At 45.4% G+C, this 21137-nt stretch overlaps 1 protein-coding gene and 1 long non-coding RNA gene across 2 annotated transcripts in view; one reads left to right on the forward strand and one right to left on the reverse strand.

Moving 5' to 3' along the window:
- Window positions 1–14832, reverse strand: part of LOC145504770 (uncharacterized) — a 119092-nt gene extending 104260 nt beyond the window's left edge. Inside the window, exon 1 of the long non-coding RNA XR_014052469.1 lies at window positions 14593–14832. This is a non-coding gene — a long non-coding RNA (uncharacterized LOC145504770). The remainder of the gene's footprint in view (window positions 1–14592) is intronic.
- LOC145504747 (NBPF family member NBPF20-like) overlaps window positions 1–21137 on the forward strand; it is a 532650-nt gene that overhangs the window by 504987 nt on the left and 6526 nt on the right. The window contains exons 172-188 of the mRNA XM_081486053.1: window positions 253–304; window positions 947–1122; window positions 2375–2426; window positions 3311–3525; window positions 4756–4807; window positions 5450–5625; window positions 6878–6929; window positions 7814–8028; window positions 9259–9310; window positions 9953–10128; window positions 11381–11432; window positions 12317–12531; window positions 13762–13813; window positions 14456–14631; window positions 15638–15689; window positions 16480–16646; window positions 20156–20383. Of these exons, the coding sequence (XP_081342179.1) occupies window positions 253–304; window positions 947–1122; window positions 2375–2426; window positions 3311–3525; window positions 4756–4807; window positions 5450–5625; window positions 6878–6929; window positions 7814–8028; window positions 9259–9310; window positions 9953–10128; window positions 11381–11432; window positions 12317–12531; window positions 13762–13813; window positions 14456–14631; window positions 15638–15689; window positions 16480–16646; window positions 20156–20383 (2160 nt within the window). The remainder of the gene's footprint in view (window positions 1–252; window positions 305–946; window positions 1123–2374; window positions 2427–3310; window positions 3526–4755; window positions 4808–5449; window positions 5626–6877; window positions 6930–7813; window positions 8029–9258; window positions 9311–9952; window positions 10129–11380; window positions 11433–12316; window positions 12532–13761; window positions 13814–14455; window positions 14632–15637; window positions 15690–16479; window positions 16647–20155; window positions 20384–21137) is intronic.

Below are 21137 nucleotides of genomic sequence, written 5' to 3' on the forward strand. Positions count from 1 at the left end.
TGGGGAAAAGGATATATTTAGCTGTTTGCACAGACTGGGGATCAGGATACTCTGCCGATGACATATCATATCAAGGAAATTTGTCCAATGGCTCAAGAAGGAAACCCAGTGCCTTCTTCTGAGGCTCATTCTAGGGCCTCCTGGATTATTTCTGTCTCAATAGCCTGTTACCACATTCTGAAGATAGGCACAGGATTGGGCGTTTTGGAAAGGCATTTGCCTGACATAACTCTTCTGTTAATTTCTTTGCAGAAAACCAGAATGGTCACGATGACCTGAAAGGAGCAGCGGTTGGGGCCCCGAGGTAATTTTGAATATCTGTGGGCTCCTGTACAGTGATAACCTCTGCAGACCTCTGATGCGGGGAAAGACAGAAAGTGCTGAATATATTGTGTCGTCAGTTTTGCCCACCACTATTATTCTTTTTCATAATGTTCTCTGCTTTCACTGTGGTACTTGTATTGTTTCCAATTTCTTATTTACTGGTCAAGTTTCAAACCCAAGTCAGTCGACCCAGGTGAACTAAGTCAGAGTGATTTTTTTGCACTCAATTTTTATATCAGGTGTGGTTTCTAGAGTGAGATGCATATCTGCTATATGTTTGGTGTTAGCATGCTGGCATGTGTGTCATAGTAATGTCAATGCCATGTAAGTGGAAGTGTGAAAGCCACTACTCCGTGTCCCTGTATGTGAGGCGTGACTGTACCATCACAGAGAAATCTGTCTGTTCATCAGCCTGTTATTTGGTCAGACCACTGAGCACCTACTGCTTTTTCTCTCTTCTGCCCCTGTAAAACCACGCTGTGTCTCACACACAAAACAGAGTTTTCTCCCTGTCATGGATCAGACCCTTGGCTTCACCACTCAAACATTCCATCAAAACCAGATAGGACTGTACAGTTTCTGATAAGTCTTGGCTTAGTCTTTTGCCGTCCCTCCCCACCAGGTTCAACAGACAGCTGCCACAGATGATAGAGAATGGAGTCCCACAGGACTCTCTAGATGAACACTACCTGACTTACTCAGTTCTTCCTGACCTGTCAGACTCCTTCTGGCCTTATCGGAGCAATGCCATCTTCTCACCTGAGGACGTGGATGTGTCTTATGCTCGGGATGTAACCAGTGAGTATTTTCTTGTGATAGAACTCCACCTATATGCCCAGGTAGACTCTGTACGCTTCGTACTCCCCACCTCTGCGGTGCTGAGGTTTGTCATCCCTGTTGGAAGCGCTGTAGACAGTGATTTGGATGAGACTCTGTGGTAGAGTTTTAAGTACAGACATCAGGTGGGTCAGGGAGCTCTCATTCATTTTTTGGCTCCGGGCTTGTCTCTGTCACCCTGACCCCAGTATCAGGCATTTGACACAAAGCACTTGTGACAACTCTCAACCACCTCAGCTGGAAATCCACAGGAGGTGTCTGTCAGAACTCGTTTGGAGCCAGTGTGTTGTTCCCCGCAATGAGTTAAATTTTTGTCAATGTTCGTGGCCTCTCCAGAAGTGATGACAGACTTGCCTCTTTATAAGGAGAGGTGATTTCCATCATGTGTTTTACTGCGCTCAGCCCCAGTCTCCCTTTTCTCGATGTTGGCAGGTCTTAGCTAAGATGGTATCTGACACCAAGACAGACACAACTGTCCCATTGCCTTGCTTGGATGTTTCCATGAAGTAAGGCTGGGCTCTGGCAGTTCCTCCAGCTTCAAATGGTCATGGTTTCTGTGTAGCACCAAAGATTCTTTTTGATTTGAAGGTTAATAGATTTCACTGGGCTTCCCTGGTGGCTCAGATGGTAAAGAATCTGCCCGCAATGCAGGAGACCCAGGTTCAATCCCTGTATCATGAAGATCCTCTGGACAAGAGAATGGCACCCACTCTAGTATTCTTGGGTGGAGAATTCAATGGACAGAGAGGAGCCTGGTGGGCTATAGTCCATGCGGTCACAAAGAGACCGCCACTACTGAGCGGCTAACGCTTTCACAATTCACCCATCACTCTAGTCTCAAGTATAAATTCCTCTAAACCATCAACAACCACATAGTCTGATGGGACCAAGCAGCACTATAGAAATAATTCTAGAAAATAACTCAGCTCATTTTCTAGCATCTCTGTGGAAAATACATTTTTAAGTGCTTCTACAGACTCAGAACGAAGGCTGTTGGGAGAGATACCAGATCAATCAGCAAATTTCCTCGATGGGTCTGGAAGCAGTCCAGTCTAATTCTCATACGACTTAAGTGTCCTAGAATATCTTTGCTAAAGAATTATGTTCTTACAATTAGAATATTAAGGTCCCTGTTGTATATGTGTTTCCTGAGTAGATATGTGTGAGATCTGATTTGCTTCTTATGACCTGCTGTCTCTGAATTTCCTACTAGACAATGAAAACGATCACAAGCAAGTGAGTGGACAAGAGCTCTCATTTCCCAGGTAATTTGAAAATCTGTGGGCTGTGAATGTCAGTGGTGACAGCAGGAGACCTCAGATCCAGAGAAAAATAGAAAGTACTCTATATAACTCTTTCATCTATTCATGCAGCAGCAAGTATCTCTTTAGTAGTGTTGTCTATTTATGTTTCACAAGTTTGTGCGTTTCAGTTTTTCAATCCTTCAAGTTTAGTAATGTACAGTGAGTTGTCCCAGGTGAAATAACTAAACCTGGGAGTTCCTGTATTCGTGTGTTTTCTCCTGAGTGGGTAAAGTAGGGTGAGAGCCTATGGGTCTTACACTGGTTTGGCATCAGCATGTTGGTAAATATTTGATTTCAAGGGAGGAAAATCGAACGATATTCATATTACAACAAAATATTGAAAAAAATAGTTCTTGAAGGCAGAATATCTAGTCTATACCTCCTTTTTCTCCAACTCTGAAAAACTGATCTTGAAGCTATATTTGTGCCAAGAAATATTTTAAAATTGAATGGAATAGAGTCCAAACTCAAACACATCTTTAACTTCTTAAAAGCTGTGTTCACTTGGACACAGGATATCCAGATCAATACAATCTGTGCAGAAAAGTCTGAACCACTGTCCCTGCCTTCTGTGTGTGCTGGGGGTGGTGACGTTAGCATGTAGGGAAAATTCCATCTCCTCCTTCAACCGCTGGTTGTGTGCCCAGTGCCCAGAGAACCTGCTGTCTCTCTCCTACCCCATGGCACCCACACTCCACTCCACATCAGGAGGAGTTACTTCCCTCCTTAAGGGGACTGCTCTTTTGCTTTCTGTGAGCAAACTCAATGCCTGTCATGAAAACCAGCCAGATAGCTTGGGGTCGAATCCTCTTAATTTTCTGTCATCCCTTCTCCACCTGACACAGCGTGAACTTGCTGGATGTTGAAAAGAAGGTGGTGTTCCAGCAATCCCAAGATGAATGTGTTTCAGTACCTTCCACTCTCCAGGAAGGTTCTGCCTGCAACCAGCCTTCCAGTGATGGAAAATTTGCATTTGATGAAGAGAATGTGGAGTCTGCCATGGATGGAGCCTGTGGTTGCTCTCATGCTGAAGAGGATGAAATTTCGACTGGTCTCCCAGGTAGTCTTCGATATATCTGTTAGTCTACTCTGGGAGAATGATCCCGTTTGATAGACCCTATGCTTCCATACTGAAGCCTGATTTGAACCAGACTCTATAGTTGCATTTAAAATGAGACATTCTATGAATGAACTTTTCTAAGTTCCCTGTCATGGTTGTCCCTGGGGTAAACCGCTCTACCCAAGGTGGTCCAGCCAGACTCACATGAACCTTAGCAATTGTGGCACAGGAGGTACAAAGGCTTCCTAATTTTGAATGAACCTCTTATCTCACAGGAAATGCTTTAATTGTCATTTCTGGGTAATGTCCCTGCGTTCCTACACCTGTCCAAGGCTTTTTGCAGTCTTGTTTATTTCTTTGGAGGTGTCACGACTTTCGTTCACGTCTGTCAACCCATAGCCTCTCTCTTTTCCTTGGACTTATCTTGTTCGAAGTTTCTGATAGCAGAAGGTAATGCGCACTGTCAGTTTTTGGTATGTTTCTCTGAGGTAACGGAAAAGGCAATGGGAACCCACTCCAGTACTCTTGCCTGGAAAATCCCATGGATGGAGTAGCCTGGTAGGCTCCATGGGGTCGCGAAGTCCATGGGGACACGACTGTGCGACTTCACTTTCACTTTTCACTTTCATGCGTTGAGAAGGAAATGGCAACCCCCTCCAGTGTCTTGCCTGGAGAATCCCAGCGACGGGGGATCCTGGTGGTCTGCCGTCTATGAGGTCGCACAGACGGACACGACTGAAGCGACTTAGCAGCAGCAGCAGCAGCTCTGAGGGAAGACAGGGCCCTGGAACTTCCCAACCTGATGAATGGCCTCTGTTTGCAGCTTTGAGATTCATTTGACTTGATGGTGTGTGGATTCCACTCCCATTTAATCTCAGTGTGAAATCACTTATCCCATTAATAAACAACATTTCAGATGAAAAAAGCCTGAGTATTATAGCAGGCTGAGGATATAATTAAGTTGTTCCCCAGGAACTGTGGGGAAAAGGATATATTTAGCTGTTTGCACAGACTGGGGATCAGGATACTCTGCCGATGACATATCATATCAAGGAAATTTGTCCAATGGCTCAAGAAGGAAACCCAGTGCCTTCTTCTGAGGCTCATTCTAGGGCCTCCTGGATTATTTCTGTCTCAATAGCCTGTTACCACATTCTGAAGATAGGCACAGGATTGGGCGTTTTGGAAAGGCATTTGCCTGACATAACTCTTCTGTTAATTTCTTTGCAGAAAACCAGAATGGTCACGATGACCTGAAAGGAGCAGCGGTTGGGGCCCCGAGGTAATTTTGAATATCTGTGGGCTCCTGTACAGTGATAACCTCTGCAGACCTCTGATGCGGGGAAAGACAGAAAGTGCTGAATATATTGTGTCGTCAGTTTTGCCCACCACTATTATTCTTTTTCATAATGTTCTCTGCTTTCACTGTGGTACTTGTATTGTTTCCAATTTCTTATTTACTGGTCAAGTTTCAAACCCAAGTCAGTCGACCCAGGTGAACTAAGTCAGAGTGATTTTTTTGCACTCAATTTTTATATCAGGTGTGGTTTCTAGAGTGAGATGCATATCTGCTATATGTTTGGTGTTAGCATGCTGGCATGTGTGTCATAGTAATGTCAATGCCATGTAAGTGGAAGTGTGAAAGCCACTACTCCGTGTCCCTGTATGTGAGGCGTGACTGTACCATCACAGAGAAATCTGTCTGTTCATCAGCCTGTTATTTGGTCAGACCACTGAGCACCTACTGCTTTTTCTCTCTTCTGCCCCTGTAAAACCACGCTGTGTCTCACACACAAAACAGAGTTTTCTCCCTGTCATGGATCAGACCCTTGGCTTCACCACTCAAACATTCCATCAAAACCAGATAGGACTGTACAGTTTCTGATAAGTCTTGGCTTAGTCTTTTGCCGTCCCTCCCCACCAGGTTCAACAGACAGCTGCCACAGATGATAGAGAATGGAGTCCCACAGGACTCTCTAGATGAACACTACCTGACTTACTCAGTTCTTCCTGACCTGTCAGACTCCTTCTGGCCTTATCGGAGCAATGCCATCTTCTCACCTGAGGACGTGGATGTGTCTTATGCTCGGGATGTAACCAGTGAGTATTTTCTTGTGATAGAACTCCACCTATATGCCCAGGTAGACTCTGTACGCTTCGTACTCCCCACCTCTGCGGTGCTGAGGTTTGTCATCCCTGTTGGAAGCGCTGTAGACAGTGATTTGGATGAGACTCTGTGGTAGAGTTTTAAGTACAGACATCAGGTGGGTCAGGGAGCTCTCATTCATTTTTTGGCTCCGGGCTTGTCTCTGTCACCCTGACCCCAGTATCAGGCATTTGACACAAAGCACTTGTGACAACTCTCAACCACCTCAGCTGGAAATCCACAGGAGGTGTCTGTCAGAACTCGTTTGGAGCCAGTGTGTTGTTCCCCGCAATGAGTTAAATTTTTGTCAATGTTCGTGGCCTCTCCAGAAGTGATGACAGACTTGCCTCTTTATAAGGAGAGGTGATTTCCATCATGTGTTTTACTGCGCTCAGCCCCAGTCTCCCTTTTCTCGATGTTGGCAGGTCTTAGCTAAGATGGTATCTGACACCAAGACAGACACAACTGTCCCATTGCCTTGCTTGGATGTTTCCATGAAGTAAGGCTGGGCTCTGGCAGTTCCTCCAGCTTCAAATGGTCATGGTTTCTGTGTAGCACCAAAGATTCTTTTTGATTTGAAGGTTAATAGATTTCACTGGGCTTCCCTGGTGGCTCAGATGGTAAAGAATCTGCCCGCAATGCAGGAGACCCAGGTTCAATCCCTGTATCATGAAGATCCTCTGGACAAGAGAATGGCACCCACTCTAGTATTCTTGGGTGGAGAATTCAATGGACAGAGAGGAGCCTGGTGGGCTATAGTCCATGCGGTCACAAAGAGACCGCCACTACTGAGCGGCTAACGCTTTCACAATTCACCCATCACTCTAGTCTCAAGTATAAATTCCTCTAAACCATCAACAACCACATAGTCTGATGGGACCAAGCAGCACTATAGAAATAATTCTAGAAAATAACTCAGCTCATTTTCTAGCATCTCTGTGGAAAATACATTTTTAAGTGCTTCTACAGACTCAGAACGAAGGCTGTTGGGAGAGATACCAGATCAATCAGCAAATTTCCTCGATGGGTCTGGAAGCAGTCCAGTCTAATTCTCATACGACTTAAGTGTCCTAGAATATCTTTGCTAAAGAATTATGTTCTTACAATTAGAATATTAAGGTCCCTGTTGTATATGTGTTTCCTGAGTAGATATGTGTGAGATCTGATTTGCTTCTTATGACCTGCTGTCTCTGAATTTCCTACTAGACAATGAAAACGATCACAAGCAAGTGAGTGGACAAGAGCTCTCATTTCCCAGGTAATTTGAAAATCTGTGGGCTGTGAATGTCAGTGGTGACAGCAGGAGACCTCAGATCCAGAGAAAAATAGAAAGTACTCTATATAACTCTTTCATCTATTCATGCAGCAGCAAGTATCTCTTTAGTAGTGTTGTCTATTTATGTTTCACAAGTTTGTGCGTTTCAGTTTTTCAATCCTTCAAGTTTAGTAATGTACAGTGAGTTGTCCCAGGTGAAATAACTAAACCTGGGAGTTCCTGTATTCGTGTGTTTTCTCCTGAGTGGGTAAAGTAGGGTGAGAGCCTATGGGTCTTACACTGGTTTGGCATCAGCATGTTGGTAAATATTTGATTTCAAGGGAGGAAAATCGAACGATATTCATATTACAACAAAATATTGAAAAAAATAGTTCTTGAAGGCAGAATATCTAGTCTATACCTCCTTTTTCTCCAACTCTGAAAAACTGATCTTGAAGCTATATTTGTGCCAAGAAATATTTTAAAATTGAATGGAATAGAGTCCAAACTCAAACACATCTTTAACTTCTTAAAAGCTGTGTTCACTTGGACACAGGATATCCAGATCAATACAATCTGTGCAGAAAAGTCTGAACCACTGTCCCTGCCTTCTGTGTGTGCTGGGGGTGGTGACGTTAGCATGTAGGGAAAATTCCATCTCCTCCTTCAACCGCTGGTTGTGTGCCCAGTGCCCAGAGAACCTGCTGTCTCTCTCCTACCCCATGGCACCCACACTCCACTCCACATCAGGAGGAGTTACTTCCCTCCTTAAGGGGACTGCTCTTTTGCTTTCTGTGAGCAAACTCAATGCCTGTCATGAAAACCAGCCAGATAGCTTGGGGTCGAATCCTCTTAATTTTCTGTCATCCCTTCTCCACCTGACACAGCGTGAACTTGCTGGATGTTGAAAAGAAGGTGGTGTTCCAGCAATCCCAAGATGAATGTGTTTCAGTACCTTCCACTCTCCAGGAAGGTTCTGCCTGCAACCAGCCTTCCAGTGATGGAAAATTTGCATTTGATGAAGAGAATGTGGAGTCTGCCATGGATGGAGCCTGTGGTTGCTCTCATGCTGAAGAGGATGAAATTTCGACTGGTCTCCCAGGTAGTCTTCGATATATCTGTTAGTCTACTCTGGGAGAATGATCCCGTTTGATAGACCCTATGCTTCCATACTGAAGCCTGATTTGAACCAGACTCTATAGTTGCATTTAAAATGAGACATTCTATGAATGAACTTTTCTAAGTTCCCTGTCATGGTTGTCCCTGGGGTAAACCGCTCTACCCAAGGTGGTCCAGCCAGACTCACATGAACCTTAGCAATTGTGGCACAGGAGGTACAAAGGCTTCCTAATTTTGAATGAACCTCTTATCTCACAGGAAATGCTTTAATTGTCATTTCTGGGTAATGTCCCTGCGTTCCTACACCTGTCCAAGGCTTTTTGCAGTCTTGTTTATTTCTTTGGAGGTGTCACGACTTTCGTTCACGTCTGTCAACCCATAGCCTCTCTCTTTTCCTTGGACTTATCTTGTTCGAAGTTTCTGATAGCAGAAGGTAATGCGCACTGTCATTTTTTGGTATGTTTCTCTGAGGTAACGGAAAAGGCAATGGGAACCCACTCCAGTACTCTTGCCTGGAAAATCCCATGGATGGAGTAGCCTGGTAGGCTCCATGGGGTCGCGAAGTCCATGGGGACACGACTGTGCGACTTCACTTTCACTTTTCACTTTCATGCGTTGAGAAGGAAATGGCAACCCCCTCCAGTGTCTTGCCTGGAGAATCCCAGCGACGGGGGATCCTGGTGGTCTGCCGTCTATGAGGTCGCACAGACGGACACGACTGAAGCGACTTAGCAGCAGCAGCAGCAGCTCTGAGGGAAGACAGGGCCCTGGAACTTCCCAACCTGATGAATGGCCTCTGTTTGCAGCTTTGAGATTCATTTGACTTGATGGTGTGTGGATTCCACTCCCATTTAATCTCAGTGTGAAATCACTTATCCCATTAATAAACAACATTTCAGATGAAAAAAGCCTGAGTATTATAGCAGGCTGAGGATATAATTAAGTTGTTCCCCAGGAACTGTGGGGAAAAGGATATATTTAGCTGTTTGCACAGACTGGGGATCAGGATACTCTGCCGATGACATATCATATCAAGGAAATTTGTCCAATGGCTCAAGAAGGAAACCCAGTGCCTTCTTCTGAGGCTCATTCTAGGGCCTCCTGGATTATTTCTGTCTCAATAGCCTGTTACCACATTCTGAAGATAGGCACAGGATTGGGCATTTTGGAAAGGCATTTGCCTGACATAACTCTTCTGTTAATTTCTTTGCAGAAAACCAGAATGGTCACGATGACCTGAAAGGAGCAGCGGTTGGGGCCCCGAGGTAATTTTGAATATCTGTGGGCTCCTGTACAGTGATAACCTCTGCAGACCTCTGATGCGGGGAAAGACAGAAAGTGCTGAATATATTGTGTCGTCAGTTTTGCCCACCACTATTATTCTTTTTCATAATGTTCTCTGCTTTCACTGTGGTACTTGTACTGTTTCCAATTTCTTATTTACTGGTCAAGTTTCAAACCCAAGTCAGTCGACCCAGGTGAACTAAGTCAGAGTGATTTTTTTGCACTCAATTTTTATATCAGGTGTGGTTTCTAGAGTGAGATGCATATCTGCTATATGTTTGGTGTTAGCATGCTGGCATGTGTGTCATAGTAATGTCAATGCCATGTAACTGGAAGTGTGAAAGCCACTACTCCGTGTCCCTGTATGTGAGGCGTGACTGTACCATCACAGAGAAATCTGTCTGTTCATCAGCCTGTTATTTGGTCAGACCACTGAGCACCTACTGCTTTTTCTCTCTTCTGCCCCTGTAAAACCACGCTGTGTCTCACACACAAAACAGAGTTTTCTCCCTGTCATGGATCAGACCCTTGGCTTCACCACTCAAACATTCCATCAAAACCAGATAGGACTGTACAGTTTCTGATAAGTCTTGGCTTAGTCTTTTGCCGTCCCTCCCCACCAGGTTCAACAGACAGCTGCCACAGATGATAGAGAATGGAGTCCCACAGGACTCTCTAGATGAACACTACCTGACTTACTCAGTTCTTCCTGACCTGTCAGACTCCTTCTGGCCTTATCGGAGCAATGCCATCTTCTCACCTGAGGACGTGGATGTGTCTTATGCTCGGGATGTAACCAGTGAGTATTTTCTTGTGATAGAACTCCACCTATATGCCCAGGTAGACTCTGTACGCTTCGTACTCCCCACCTCTGCGGTGCTGAGGTTTGTCATCCCTGTTGGAAGCGTTGTAGACAGTGATTTGGATGAGACTCTGTGGTAGAGTTTTAAGTACAGACATCAGGTGGGTCAGGGAGCTCTCATTCATTTTTTGGCTCCGGGCTTGTCTCTGTCACCCTGACCCCAGTATCAGGCATTTGACACAAAGCACTTGTGACAACTCTCAACCACCTCAGCTGGAAATCCACAGGAGGTGTCTGTCAGAACTCGTTTGGAGCCAGTGTGTTGTTCCCCGCAATGAGTTAAATTTTTGTCAATGTTCGTGGCCTCTCCAGAAGTGATGACAGACTTGCCTCTTTATAAGGAGAGGTGATTTCCATCATGTGTTTTACTGCGCTCAGCCCCAGTCTCCCTTTTCTCGATGTTGGCAGGTCTTAGCTAAGATGGTATCTGACACCAAGACAGACACAACTGTCCCATTGCCTTGCTTGGATGTTTCCATGAAGTAAGGCTGGGCTCTGGCAGTTCCTCCAGCTTCAAATGGTCATGGTTTCTGTGTAGCACCAAAGATTCTTTTTGATTTGAAGGTTAATAGATTTCACTGGGCTTCCCTGGTGGCTCAGATGGTAAAGAATCTGCCCGCAATGCAGGAGACCCAGGTTCAATCCCTGTATCATGAAGATCCTCTGGACAAGAGAATGGCACCCACTCTAGTATTCTTGGGTGGAGAATTCAATGGACAGAGAGGAGCCTGGTGGGCTATAGTCCATGCGGTCACAAAGAGACCGCCACCATTGAGCGGCTAACGCTTTCACAATTCACCCATCACTCTAGTCTCAAGCATAAATTCCTCTGAACCATCAACAACCACATAGTCTGATGGGACCAAGCAGCACTATAGAAATAATTCTAGAAAATAACTCAGCTCATTTTCTAGCATCTCTGTGGAAAATACATTTTTAAGTGCTTCTACAGACTTAGAACGAAGGCTGTTGGGAGAGATACCAGATCAATCAGCAAATTTCCTCGATGGGTCTGGAAGCAGTCCAGTCTAATTCTCATACGACTTAAGTGTCCTAGAATATCTTTGCTAAAGAATTATGTTCTTGCAATTAGAATATTAAGGTCCCTGTTGTATATGTGTTTCCTGAGTAGATATGTGTGAGATCTGATTTGCTTCTTATGACCTGCTGTCTCTGAATTTCCTACTAGACAATGAAAACGATCACAAGCAAGTGAGTGGACAAGAGCTCTCATTTCCCAGGTAATTTGAAAATCTGTGGGCTGTGAATGTCAGTGGTGACAGCAGGAGACCTCAGATCCAGAGAAAAATAGAAAGTACTCTATATAACTCTTTCATCTATTCATGCAGCAGCAAGTATCTCTTTAGTAGTGTTGTCTATTTATGTTTCACAAGTTTGTGCGTTTCAGTTTTTCAATCCTTCAAGTTTAGTAATGTACAGTGAGTTGTCCCAGGTGAAATAACTAAACCTGGGAGTTCCTGTATTCGTGTGTTTTCTCCTGAGTGGGTAAAGTAGGGTGAGAGACTATGGGTCTTACACTGGTTTGGCATCAGCATGTTGGTAAATATTTGATTTCAAGGGAGGAAAATCGAACGATATTCATATTACAACAAAATATTGAAAAAAATAGTTCTTGAAGGCAGAATATCTAGTCTATACCTCCTTTTTCTCCAACTCTGAAAAACTGATCTTGAAGCTATATTTGTGCCAAGAAATATTTTAAAATTGAATGGAATAGAGTCCAAACTCAAACACATCTTTAACTTCTTAAAAGCTGTGTTCACTTGGACACAGGATATCCAGATCAATACAATCTGTGCAGAAAAGTCTGAACCACTGTCCCTGCCTTCTGTGTGTGCTGGGGGTGGTGACGTTAGCATGTAGGGAAAATTCCATCTCCTCCTTCAACCGCTGGTTGTGTGCCCAGTGCCCAGAGAACCTGCTGTCTCTCTCCTACCCCATGGCACCCACACTCCACTCCACATCAGGAGGAGTTACTTCCCTCCTTAAGGGGACTGCTCTTTTGCTTTCTGTGAGCAAACTCAATGCCTGTCATGAAAACCAGCCAGATAGCTTGGGGTCGAATCCTCTTAATTTTCTGTCATCCCTTCTCCACCTGACACAGCGTGAACTTGCTGGATGTTGAAAAGAAGGTGGTGTTCCAGCAATCCCAAGATGAATGTGTTTCAGTACCTTCCACTCTCCAGGAAGGTTCTGCCTGCAACCAGCCTTCCAGTGATGGAAAATTTGCATTTGATGAAGAGAATGTGGAGTCTGCCATGGATGGAGCCTGTGGTTGCTCTCATGCTGAAGAGGATGAAATTTCGACTGGTCTCCCAGGTAGTCTTCGATATATCTGTTAGTCTACTCTGGGAGAATGATCCCGTTTGATAGACCCTATGCTTCCATACTGAAGCCTGATTTGAACCAGACTCTATAGTTGCATTTAAAATGAGACATTCTATGAATGAACTTTTCTAAGTTCCCTGTCATGGTTGTCCCTGGGGTAAACCGCTCTACCCAAGGTGGTCCAGCCAGACTCACATGAACCTTAGCAATTGTGGCACAGGAGGTACAAAGGCTTCCTAATTTTGAATGAACCTCTTATCTCACAGGAAATGCTTTAATTGTCATTTCTGGGTAATGTCCCTGCGTTCCTACACCTGTCCAAGGCTTTTTGCAGTCTTGTTTATTTCTTTGGAGGTGTCACGACTTTCGTTCACGTCTGTCAACCCATAGCCTCTCTCTTTTCCTTGGACTTATCTTGTTCGAAGTTTCTGATAGCAGAAGGTAATGCGCACTGTCAGTTTTTGGTATGTTTCTCTGAGGTAACGGAAAAGGCAATGGGAACCCACTCCAGTACTCTTGCCTGGAAAATCCCATGGATGGAGTAGCCTGGTAGGCTCCATGGGGTCGCGAAGTCCATGGGGACACGACTGTGCGACTTCACTTTCACTTTTCACTTTCATGCATTGAGAAGGAAATGGCAACCCCCTCCAGTGTCTTGCCTGGAGAATCCCAGCGACGGGGGATCCTGGTGGTCTGCCGTCTATGAGGTCGCACAGACGGACACGACTGAAGCGACTTAGCAGCAGCAGCAGCAGCTCTGAGGGAAGACAGGGCCCTGGAACTTCCCAACCTGATGAATGGCCTCTGTTTGCAGCTTTGAGATTCATTTGACTTGATGGTGTGTGGATTCCACTCCCATTTAATCTCAGTGTGAAATCACTTATCCCATTAATAAACAACATTTCAGATGAAAAAAGCCTGAGTATTATAGCAGGCTGAGGATATAATTAAGTTGTTCCCCAGGAACTGTGGGGAAAAGGATATATTTAGCTGTTTGCACAGACTGGGGATCAGGATACTCTGCCGATGACATATCATATCAAGGAAATTTGTCCAATGGCTCAAGAAGGAAACCCAGTGCCTTCTTCTGAGGCTCATTCTAGGGCCTCCTGGATTATTTCTGTCTCAATAGCCTGTTACCACATTCTGAAGATAGGCACAGGATTGGGCGTTTTGGAAAGGCATTTGCCTGACATAACTCTTCTGTTAATTTCTTTGCAGAAAACCAGAATGGTCTCGATGACCTGAAAGGAGCAGCGGTTGTGGCCCCGAGGTAATTTTGAATATCTGTGGGCTCCTGTACAGTGATAACCTCTGCAGACCTCTGATGCGGGGAAAAACAGAAAGTGCTGAATATATTGTGTCGTCAGTTTTGCCCACCACTATTATTCTTTTTCATAATGTTCTCTGCTTTCACTGTGGTACTTGTATTGTTTCCAATTTCTTATTTACTGGTCAAGTTTCAACCCCAAGTCAGTCGACCCAGGTGAACTAAGTCAGAGTGATGTTTTTGCACTCAATTTTTATATCAGGTGTGGTTTCTAGAGTGAGATGCATATCTGCTATATGTTTGGTGTTAGCATGCTGGCATGTGTGTCATAGTAATGTCAATGCCATGTAAGTGGAAGTGTGAAAGCCACTACTCCGTGTCCCTGTATGTGAGGCGTGACTGTACCATCACAGAGAAATCTGTCTGTTCATCAGCCTGTTATTTGGTCAGACCACTGAGCACCTACTGCTTTTTCTCTCTTCCGCCCCTGTAAAACCACGCTGTGTCTCACACACAAAACAGAGTTTTCTCCCTGTCATGGATCAGAACCTTGGCTTCACCACTCAAACATTCCATCAAAACCAGATAGGACTGTACAGTTTCTGATAAGTCTTGGCTTAATCTTTTGCCGTCCCTCCCCACCAGGTTCAACAGACAGCTGCCACAGATGATAGAGAATGGAGTCCCACAGGACTCTCTAGATGAACACTACCTGACTTACTCAGTTCTTCCTGACCTGTCAGACTCCTTCTGGCCTTATCGGAGCAATGCCATCTTCTCACCTGAGGACGTGGATGTGTCTTATGCTCGGGATGTAACCAGTGAGTATTTTCTTGTGATAGAACTCCACCTATATGCCCAGGTAGACTCTGTACGCTTCGTAGTCCCCACCTCTGGGGTGCTGAGGTTTGTCATCCCTGTTGGAAGCGCTGTAGACAGTGATTTGGATGAGACTCTGTGGTAGAGTTTTAAGTACAGACATCAGGTGGGTCTGGGAGCTATGCTGTCTTCTTCATTCAGGTGGAGCCTACGGGTCCGGCCCCAAGTTAGGTCATGGCTCAAGGCTATTGTGACACACTCACTCACTTGTATGTGTGCAGGTGTCCGGAGATGACTGTTTTTTCCTGACTCCAATGCAATGTCTCTTCTTGCCCACAATGCTCCCATCTCCATACCCAAGTGTCCCTGGAATTTCTGTGCCTTTCCAGAGGCGCTAACAGCCTTAATGATTTGTTGCTTCCCTGGTGTCACTGCTGTCATCCCCGGTGTCTGTCTCCTCTAAATTGCTTGTCTTAGCAAACCAAGCATCTGGACCCCAGGATGCAAAGAGCCCTCCCATCACCTTGCTTGTATGTTTCTGCAAAGCACGGCAGAGCCCTGGCATTTTCCCACCCCATGAATGACTGAAGGTTCCGTGTAACAACTAGGATTCATGTGATTCTAGGTTTTGTTCATTCCACTCATCATTCTGCTAAAGTAGTCAGCTTATGATGAGAAAGGCCTGAGTATGACAATATTCTGCTCGATTGCTGTGGGCTATTCCCCAGACTCTGTGGGGAAGATGAATCTTGAACTTTTTACTCAGACTTGGAAGAGGATACTGTGGTGAGAATCTACCAGGGAAGGGAGATCTGGCCTGATGGCTCTGAAAAGCAAGCCAAGGAGAGTCTGAGAGATCCAACTTGAGGCATCTGGCATATCCTCCTTAAATAGCCTGTCATCGCAGTGCTGATATTGTCGTCCCCATGGCAGTATTGGACAGTGGATTATTAATTTACACAATGAGATCTGCTAAGTGTTTCTCAACTTGTCTGAATTTATCCACAGAAAATCTTGCTGATCTGGAGGACAAGGAAGATCAAGACATCATCTGTTCTAGGTAACTATGGAGAAACATGGGTCTGACATCAGTGGTGACATTTGGTCATCTCACATGCAGGGGAATCAGAAAGCGCTGAACATGCCTATTTCTTCCATTCAGACAACCACAAATTGTCCCTGGAACAAGGTTGTCTGTTTTCACCCTTCATGAATCCCTCTCAATGATAGTAACTTGCAATCAGTTGAAGCAGGGCTACTGATCAGCCACAGGATTTCTTGGACTCCTCTGTTCTCTCCTTCTTATGAAAACCAGCATGCGATACTTATCTGCCTCTGTCTTTAGTGTTATGACCTTGGCAGGTATTTCATGACAAGGTAGTATCTAGGAAACAAAAATTCATGTCACATTGCAGTATTAAAAATATTGGTCTTGGAGACAAGATTTCCAGGAGTCCATTATGATGCCAGAGCTGGTATTCATTTGGATGCAGCATGTAAATTTCAACAAAACTTATGGTGTATTTGAAGTCACCTTTATGTTCTGAGGACGTGTGTGACATGACTGTGTGTCCTGGGGTGGCTCATTTTCCTCCTGAGCTCATTTCTTCTCTGTGCTCAGAGCATCTCATGCTCACTCTCCTTCACTCTCTCTCCCTTTCCCTTTGCAAGCGCCTTCAGACCCCAGATGGGAGTTGTGGGTGGGGGGGATTGTTATACCTCCTTTAAGGGGACTCCCCATTTGTTTTCTGCAACCTCTCCCTTAACCCTCCCACCAAAACCAGCTGTGGCTCTAGGTTGACTAATCCCTCTTGTTTAACCATCTGCTCTCCCAACCCCTCAAATCTCAGTATGGATCAGCTCGTGGTAGAAGAGAATGAAGTCCAGCCGGACTCACTGGATGAATGTTACCTGGCTGCTTCTAGTGGCCATCATCTGACAGGTTCCTGTCATCCTTATAGAAGTGCCTCCTTCCCAACAGAGACAAGAGAAGATTTCTTGGATCTAGGTGTAAACGGTGAGTACTCCCAGACAGGTTCCTAGGCTCAGGTTGATTAGAACTGTGTTCTCAGTTTCAATTTTTAAAAGGCATCTCGAGCCTTTGCATTCTTCTTGCCCCAGGCTGCCGTCTGTCACCTGAACTTATCTCATCAGCACAGGCTTCTGGTATCACGTCAGACCAGAGAGGGCAAGTGGAGGGATCAGGGCAGAATCTCAGCTACCACTGTCTCACCTGCAGGAATTTGTGTAACAGAGCTCTTTTGATCAAGATAAGAATCCTTGTAGTCATGACATTTTGTTGCGAATTTTATTTCTTGAAGTTTCTGGCAAGTTCTCTGGCTTTTCATTCATGATTGCAATCTGCTCCATATTTGTAGCATGTTCTATTGTTCCCCAGCTCTAGATTCTTACCCCTGGGCTGCCAAGCTCCCTCTGAAGCATTTAGATACTAGCTCCTGAACATCAAATCTGCCTATGCCCTGTCATTTCCATGAAGCCAAGTATCTGTCTCTGTTGTTCCATCCTCAAGAGACACCCTTGTGTTTCATCCTTTGTGCAGCCAAAAGGAGTCTTCCACGTGCGGGTTATAGTTTCAATGTTTTATGCAATCTCAGTGGCATAACCGCATGGAAACTATCCATAACCTGTGTATCTGATAGGGGTATTGAGCTAATTTATGAGCCAGGTCCCCTTGGGTAGCAGTTCGTAGGGTATGGAAATGAAAACCTAGTATGAAATCCTTCTTGAGCTATTTTTTGACTTTTTCTTTAGGAGAAGTATTTTTATTGTTAGGACTTTGATTCATAAGATCATCTTGATTTCTTATTTCTCATTCTTCCCTGAGGAGCAGAGAAGCAAAGGCTTTCTCAGGATCACAGTAGTTCGCAAACCCGAAAGGGAACACACAGTTATTGTGCCCCTGTTGCCTGCCATGCTCCTTACTAAGTGAGCTCCAAGCGCACTACACCCCATTCAGCCCTCCCAGGCACCCTCTCAGGTGCCTGTGGTGTCTCATAGCGGAGCCGAGGGCGCTGAGGATCAGCAAGGTCCCTTCACTTGCCCCAGACTCCTGGCCACTGGCGGGTGGGACACTGACCTCTCCTGGGCCTGACTCCCTGGCTCAGGCTGTGTCCTCTCCTCTCAGTAGTTGGACCATCCGTGACTAAGAGAGGATGTTGCTCACCTTTTCCTCTTTGCCCCGACCAAATGATTTGCAGCTATGTTAATCTTCAACATCAAGTTGCCAGAGGGCTGCAGAGAACCCCTGTGGTCCCTCACTCAGACCTGCCAGCTCCCTATCCCTCTGTGCACTCTGTCCTGAGAGCAGAGCCAGCGGCTCCTCCAGCCCCTCCAGGTGGAGCCACAGCTCCACGGGGCTCTCTGGAGAATCAGCCAGGGTGAGAGTCCACACCTGTCCCCACCTCCTGCCCCCAGGTCACCTGCTGTCACGATGGGTCCAGGGACACCTTGAATTTGGCTGTGCTGAAGCCATTAAAAAACTGTGGAGCTCTATCTCAGAAACACTGACAGCCGGGTGTGGGTTCCTGTGAAGGGGATGAGTGAGGCTCAGACATGTGTCTCAGAAGTGAGATGTCAGTGATACGGCCCAGTCCTGCGAGTCCATTGTACACAGTGGGCCGGGAAAGGCCAAATCCCCACAGATGGATTGAGATGGATGAATGGAATATCTAAACTATACAGGGATCCATCCTGTGTCTTGAGTTTCATGATAACCTGAGTCCAGTGTGGATAGCTATTATGCAGCCATGTGGGTACAAGTAGTCAGGTCTACCCCATCCTCTCTGTACAAGGAGAAACCCTGCAGAAACAACACAAACACCTGATTTTTAAATTACAACTTGATCTTCTATTGGAGGACTTTCCCCACACTAACAATATTGGGCAGAATTGTTGATGTTGGATAAAATGTTCGGTTATTTTATATTCTGTCAATGGAAAGAATACTCAAAGCATAGGTCTAATAAAACCCATTCTCAAGAAAAGACAAAGAAAATTAGATGATGAAGTTACACAACGATAATTAAAAACAATCCTAGACATTGATTCAAAATAACATTGGAGAATGAGGGGATATGTAGTTTTGACAGTTCTTTCAAACACCAAATTTTATACGAGGATTTACCCTTTACCCAATATGAATTATCCTAAAATCTGATCAAGTGTCCTAAAATAGGAGGATGAATGATTAATGAACTTTGCCTGATGGAAATATGAAGGGCACACCAGACTGAGAGAAGTGCTTTTGGAAAAAGCCCCGGAAGCTCGCAGAGGCTCCTGGTGCAGGGCTGGGGTCAGAAAGGGGCCAGCCTGAGTCCTGGGAGGATTTGCAGAGGGAGTTGTGGGCAGTGATGTTGCAGAAGAAAGAGGGACTAGAAGACAGGAGCACTGGAAAGGCGAGTGAGGAGGTTAGATCTGTGGAGCAGAGAAGGGAGGATGAATTTCCATCAACTGAGGAACATGTGATAAAACAGGATTGGGGGGTGATAAGACAGGTGACCTTTGAGAGCGTGGAGAGGACTGAATCAGAGAAAACAGTTAGAAGGAGGTTGGATGAATCTTTGAGGAGAGTCAGACACAGATGCTGTCTGGAAGACTTAAGAGATAAGAGATCCATGAGAGACAGTTAAACAAACCTTGTTGAGGGTGCAGATGCATCAGCAGGAGGTGAGAGGAGAGCCCCACAGCAATGTAGAGCAGGCCCTGGCGGCTGTGACCTCACATGAGCCTGACCTGGACCTGAGGAGGGTACTTGATATCTTTGGTTAGCCCGCGTTCTGAGACTATGTCCTCATTTCACAGTAGAAATAGAAACAGATTTCATTAGGAGCACTGTCCAGGCACCAGTGGAGGAACGTGTATTGAAGGAGTATACATTGTGTCTCTCTCTAAAGAGACACAGGCGTGTTTCCAAGAGGGTCTCAGACCTCTTCTCCACTAGTCCTAGCTGCTAATACCATGCACCCCCCAGTCTGCTCCATGTGGAATAGATTTTCTTCTATATATACATGTATGGTTGAGTGAAAGCAGAGGCAAAAATTTCAAGCAAGGAAGTTCAAAAGGGTCTGGCGTGTACTCTCTCTTTCAGCTCAAATTCTAGTAGTACCTGAAGCCTTCAGGCCATATGTCTCTCCCTGTTCTTTTATTCCTGTGGGCAGATATCAACAACTCTTTCTCCCCCCATGCCTAGAGGCTTGTCTAGATCCTTTTCTCTAGGTTACAAGACGGAGGCTAAGAACAGAATACGAGGCTTGACCTCCTGTGTCACCCAAACCCTCTAGACTCAAGTGTCTGATTTCTCATTTCAAGAAATTGCAGCCTGGCACCTGCCTTCTCACCACCCCAGTCACAGCCAGAAATATGGCATCTTCTTCACATCGATGTCTGCCTTTGTTGTCTGGGTTTCTGGGTGGTTTCACTCATGGGCAAGGACGGTAGAAATGGGTGTCCAGAGAGGACTTAGCAAGGAAAAGCTTCCACTGGTCCTGAACCCTCCTTTCTTTTCAGGTGACCCCTGGGTGGACTGTCACCAGGGGCCTGTGAGTTTCCCAGGGTCAGAGGTGCAAACTCCACAAGCACAGCTTCAGGAAAGCACCCACGTGACCAATTGTCTGCAGCGGCAGCTGGACCAGCACTTTGACTGTGGTGACAGCAAAGCCATGCTTGGTCTTTCTTCCACCACCCAGGGCTTTCCCACCAACCCTGATTCTGGAAACCAAGGACCACTCTTTCTGGGTAAGAAAGAAAAGGGGATTCGAAAGCTCTGGTCCATGTACTGGTCATCACACAGCTGTGGGTGAAGGAGGCAGAGGGCCTCTCCCATGCCCGCTGTCGGCCCAGTTGAAACCTGTGACCCTCTACCAGAATGAGGTGAGCAAGAACCTGGGCCTCAGGAGCAGCTCAGCCTCAGGCCCTGGTTCTGCATATTCCTGCTTGTTTAACTGAGCCACGTTGTTTATCTTCCTAGGTATTTACCTCTCTCGTCCCTCATCTGAACACTTGAAAAATTCTCTCCTTTGCATGATTGTTGGGAATTGTAAACAGCATAATGTCCAGAGTGTCTGATTCACTAAAATTTGTTTGATAACCACTATGAATATAGAATATCTAAGCGTTGTGTCTTTCTGGTGCTTTAACACTTACAAAATCATTGCACAATGGTTGTTTCCTCTATGGTAGCATAGGCTTTATGGTCTACCCTTTCTCTAGACCCCATCTTCCCTTGCTTTCTCAGAAAGGTAGCTTGGCAATGTTTTCCTCTTCGTTCAACATGTGTCATCAAGGCGATTTACTCCTGTTGGGTGCTCTCAGTAACAGTGTATTAGCAACATTCAGTAGGAGTGTAAACACTGGCCCTGCAACTCAGTCCCATGTTTGCTTTTCATATCCAATTGATTTTCCTCATTGTACCTTCATTTTAGAATAAAGGGCTACCCTCATTTCTGAAGTGCACCCACCTGTCCCTTTTACGATACTCCATTTAAGTCCT

The sequence above is a fragment of the Giraffa tippelskirchi genome, chromosome 5 (genome assembly GCF_054371585.1).
Source record: "Giraffa tippelskirchi isolate mGirTip1 chromosome 5, T2T-mGirTip1v1.2.pri, whole genome shotgun sequence".
Lineage (NCBI taxonomy): Eukaryota > Metazoa > Chordata > Mammalia > Artiodactyla > Giraffidae > Giraffa > Giraffa tippelskirchi.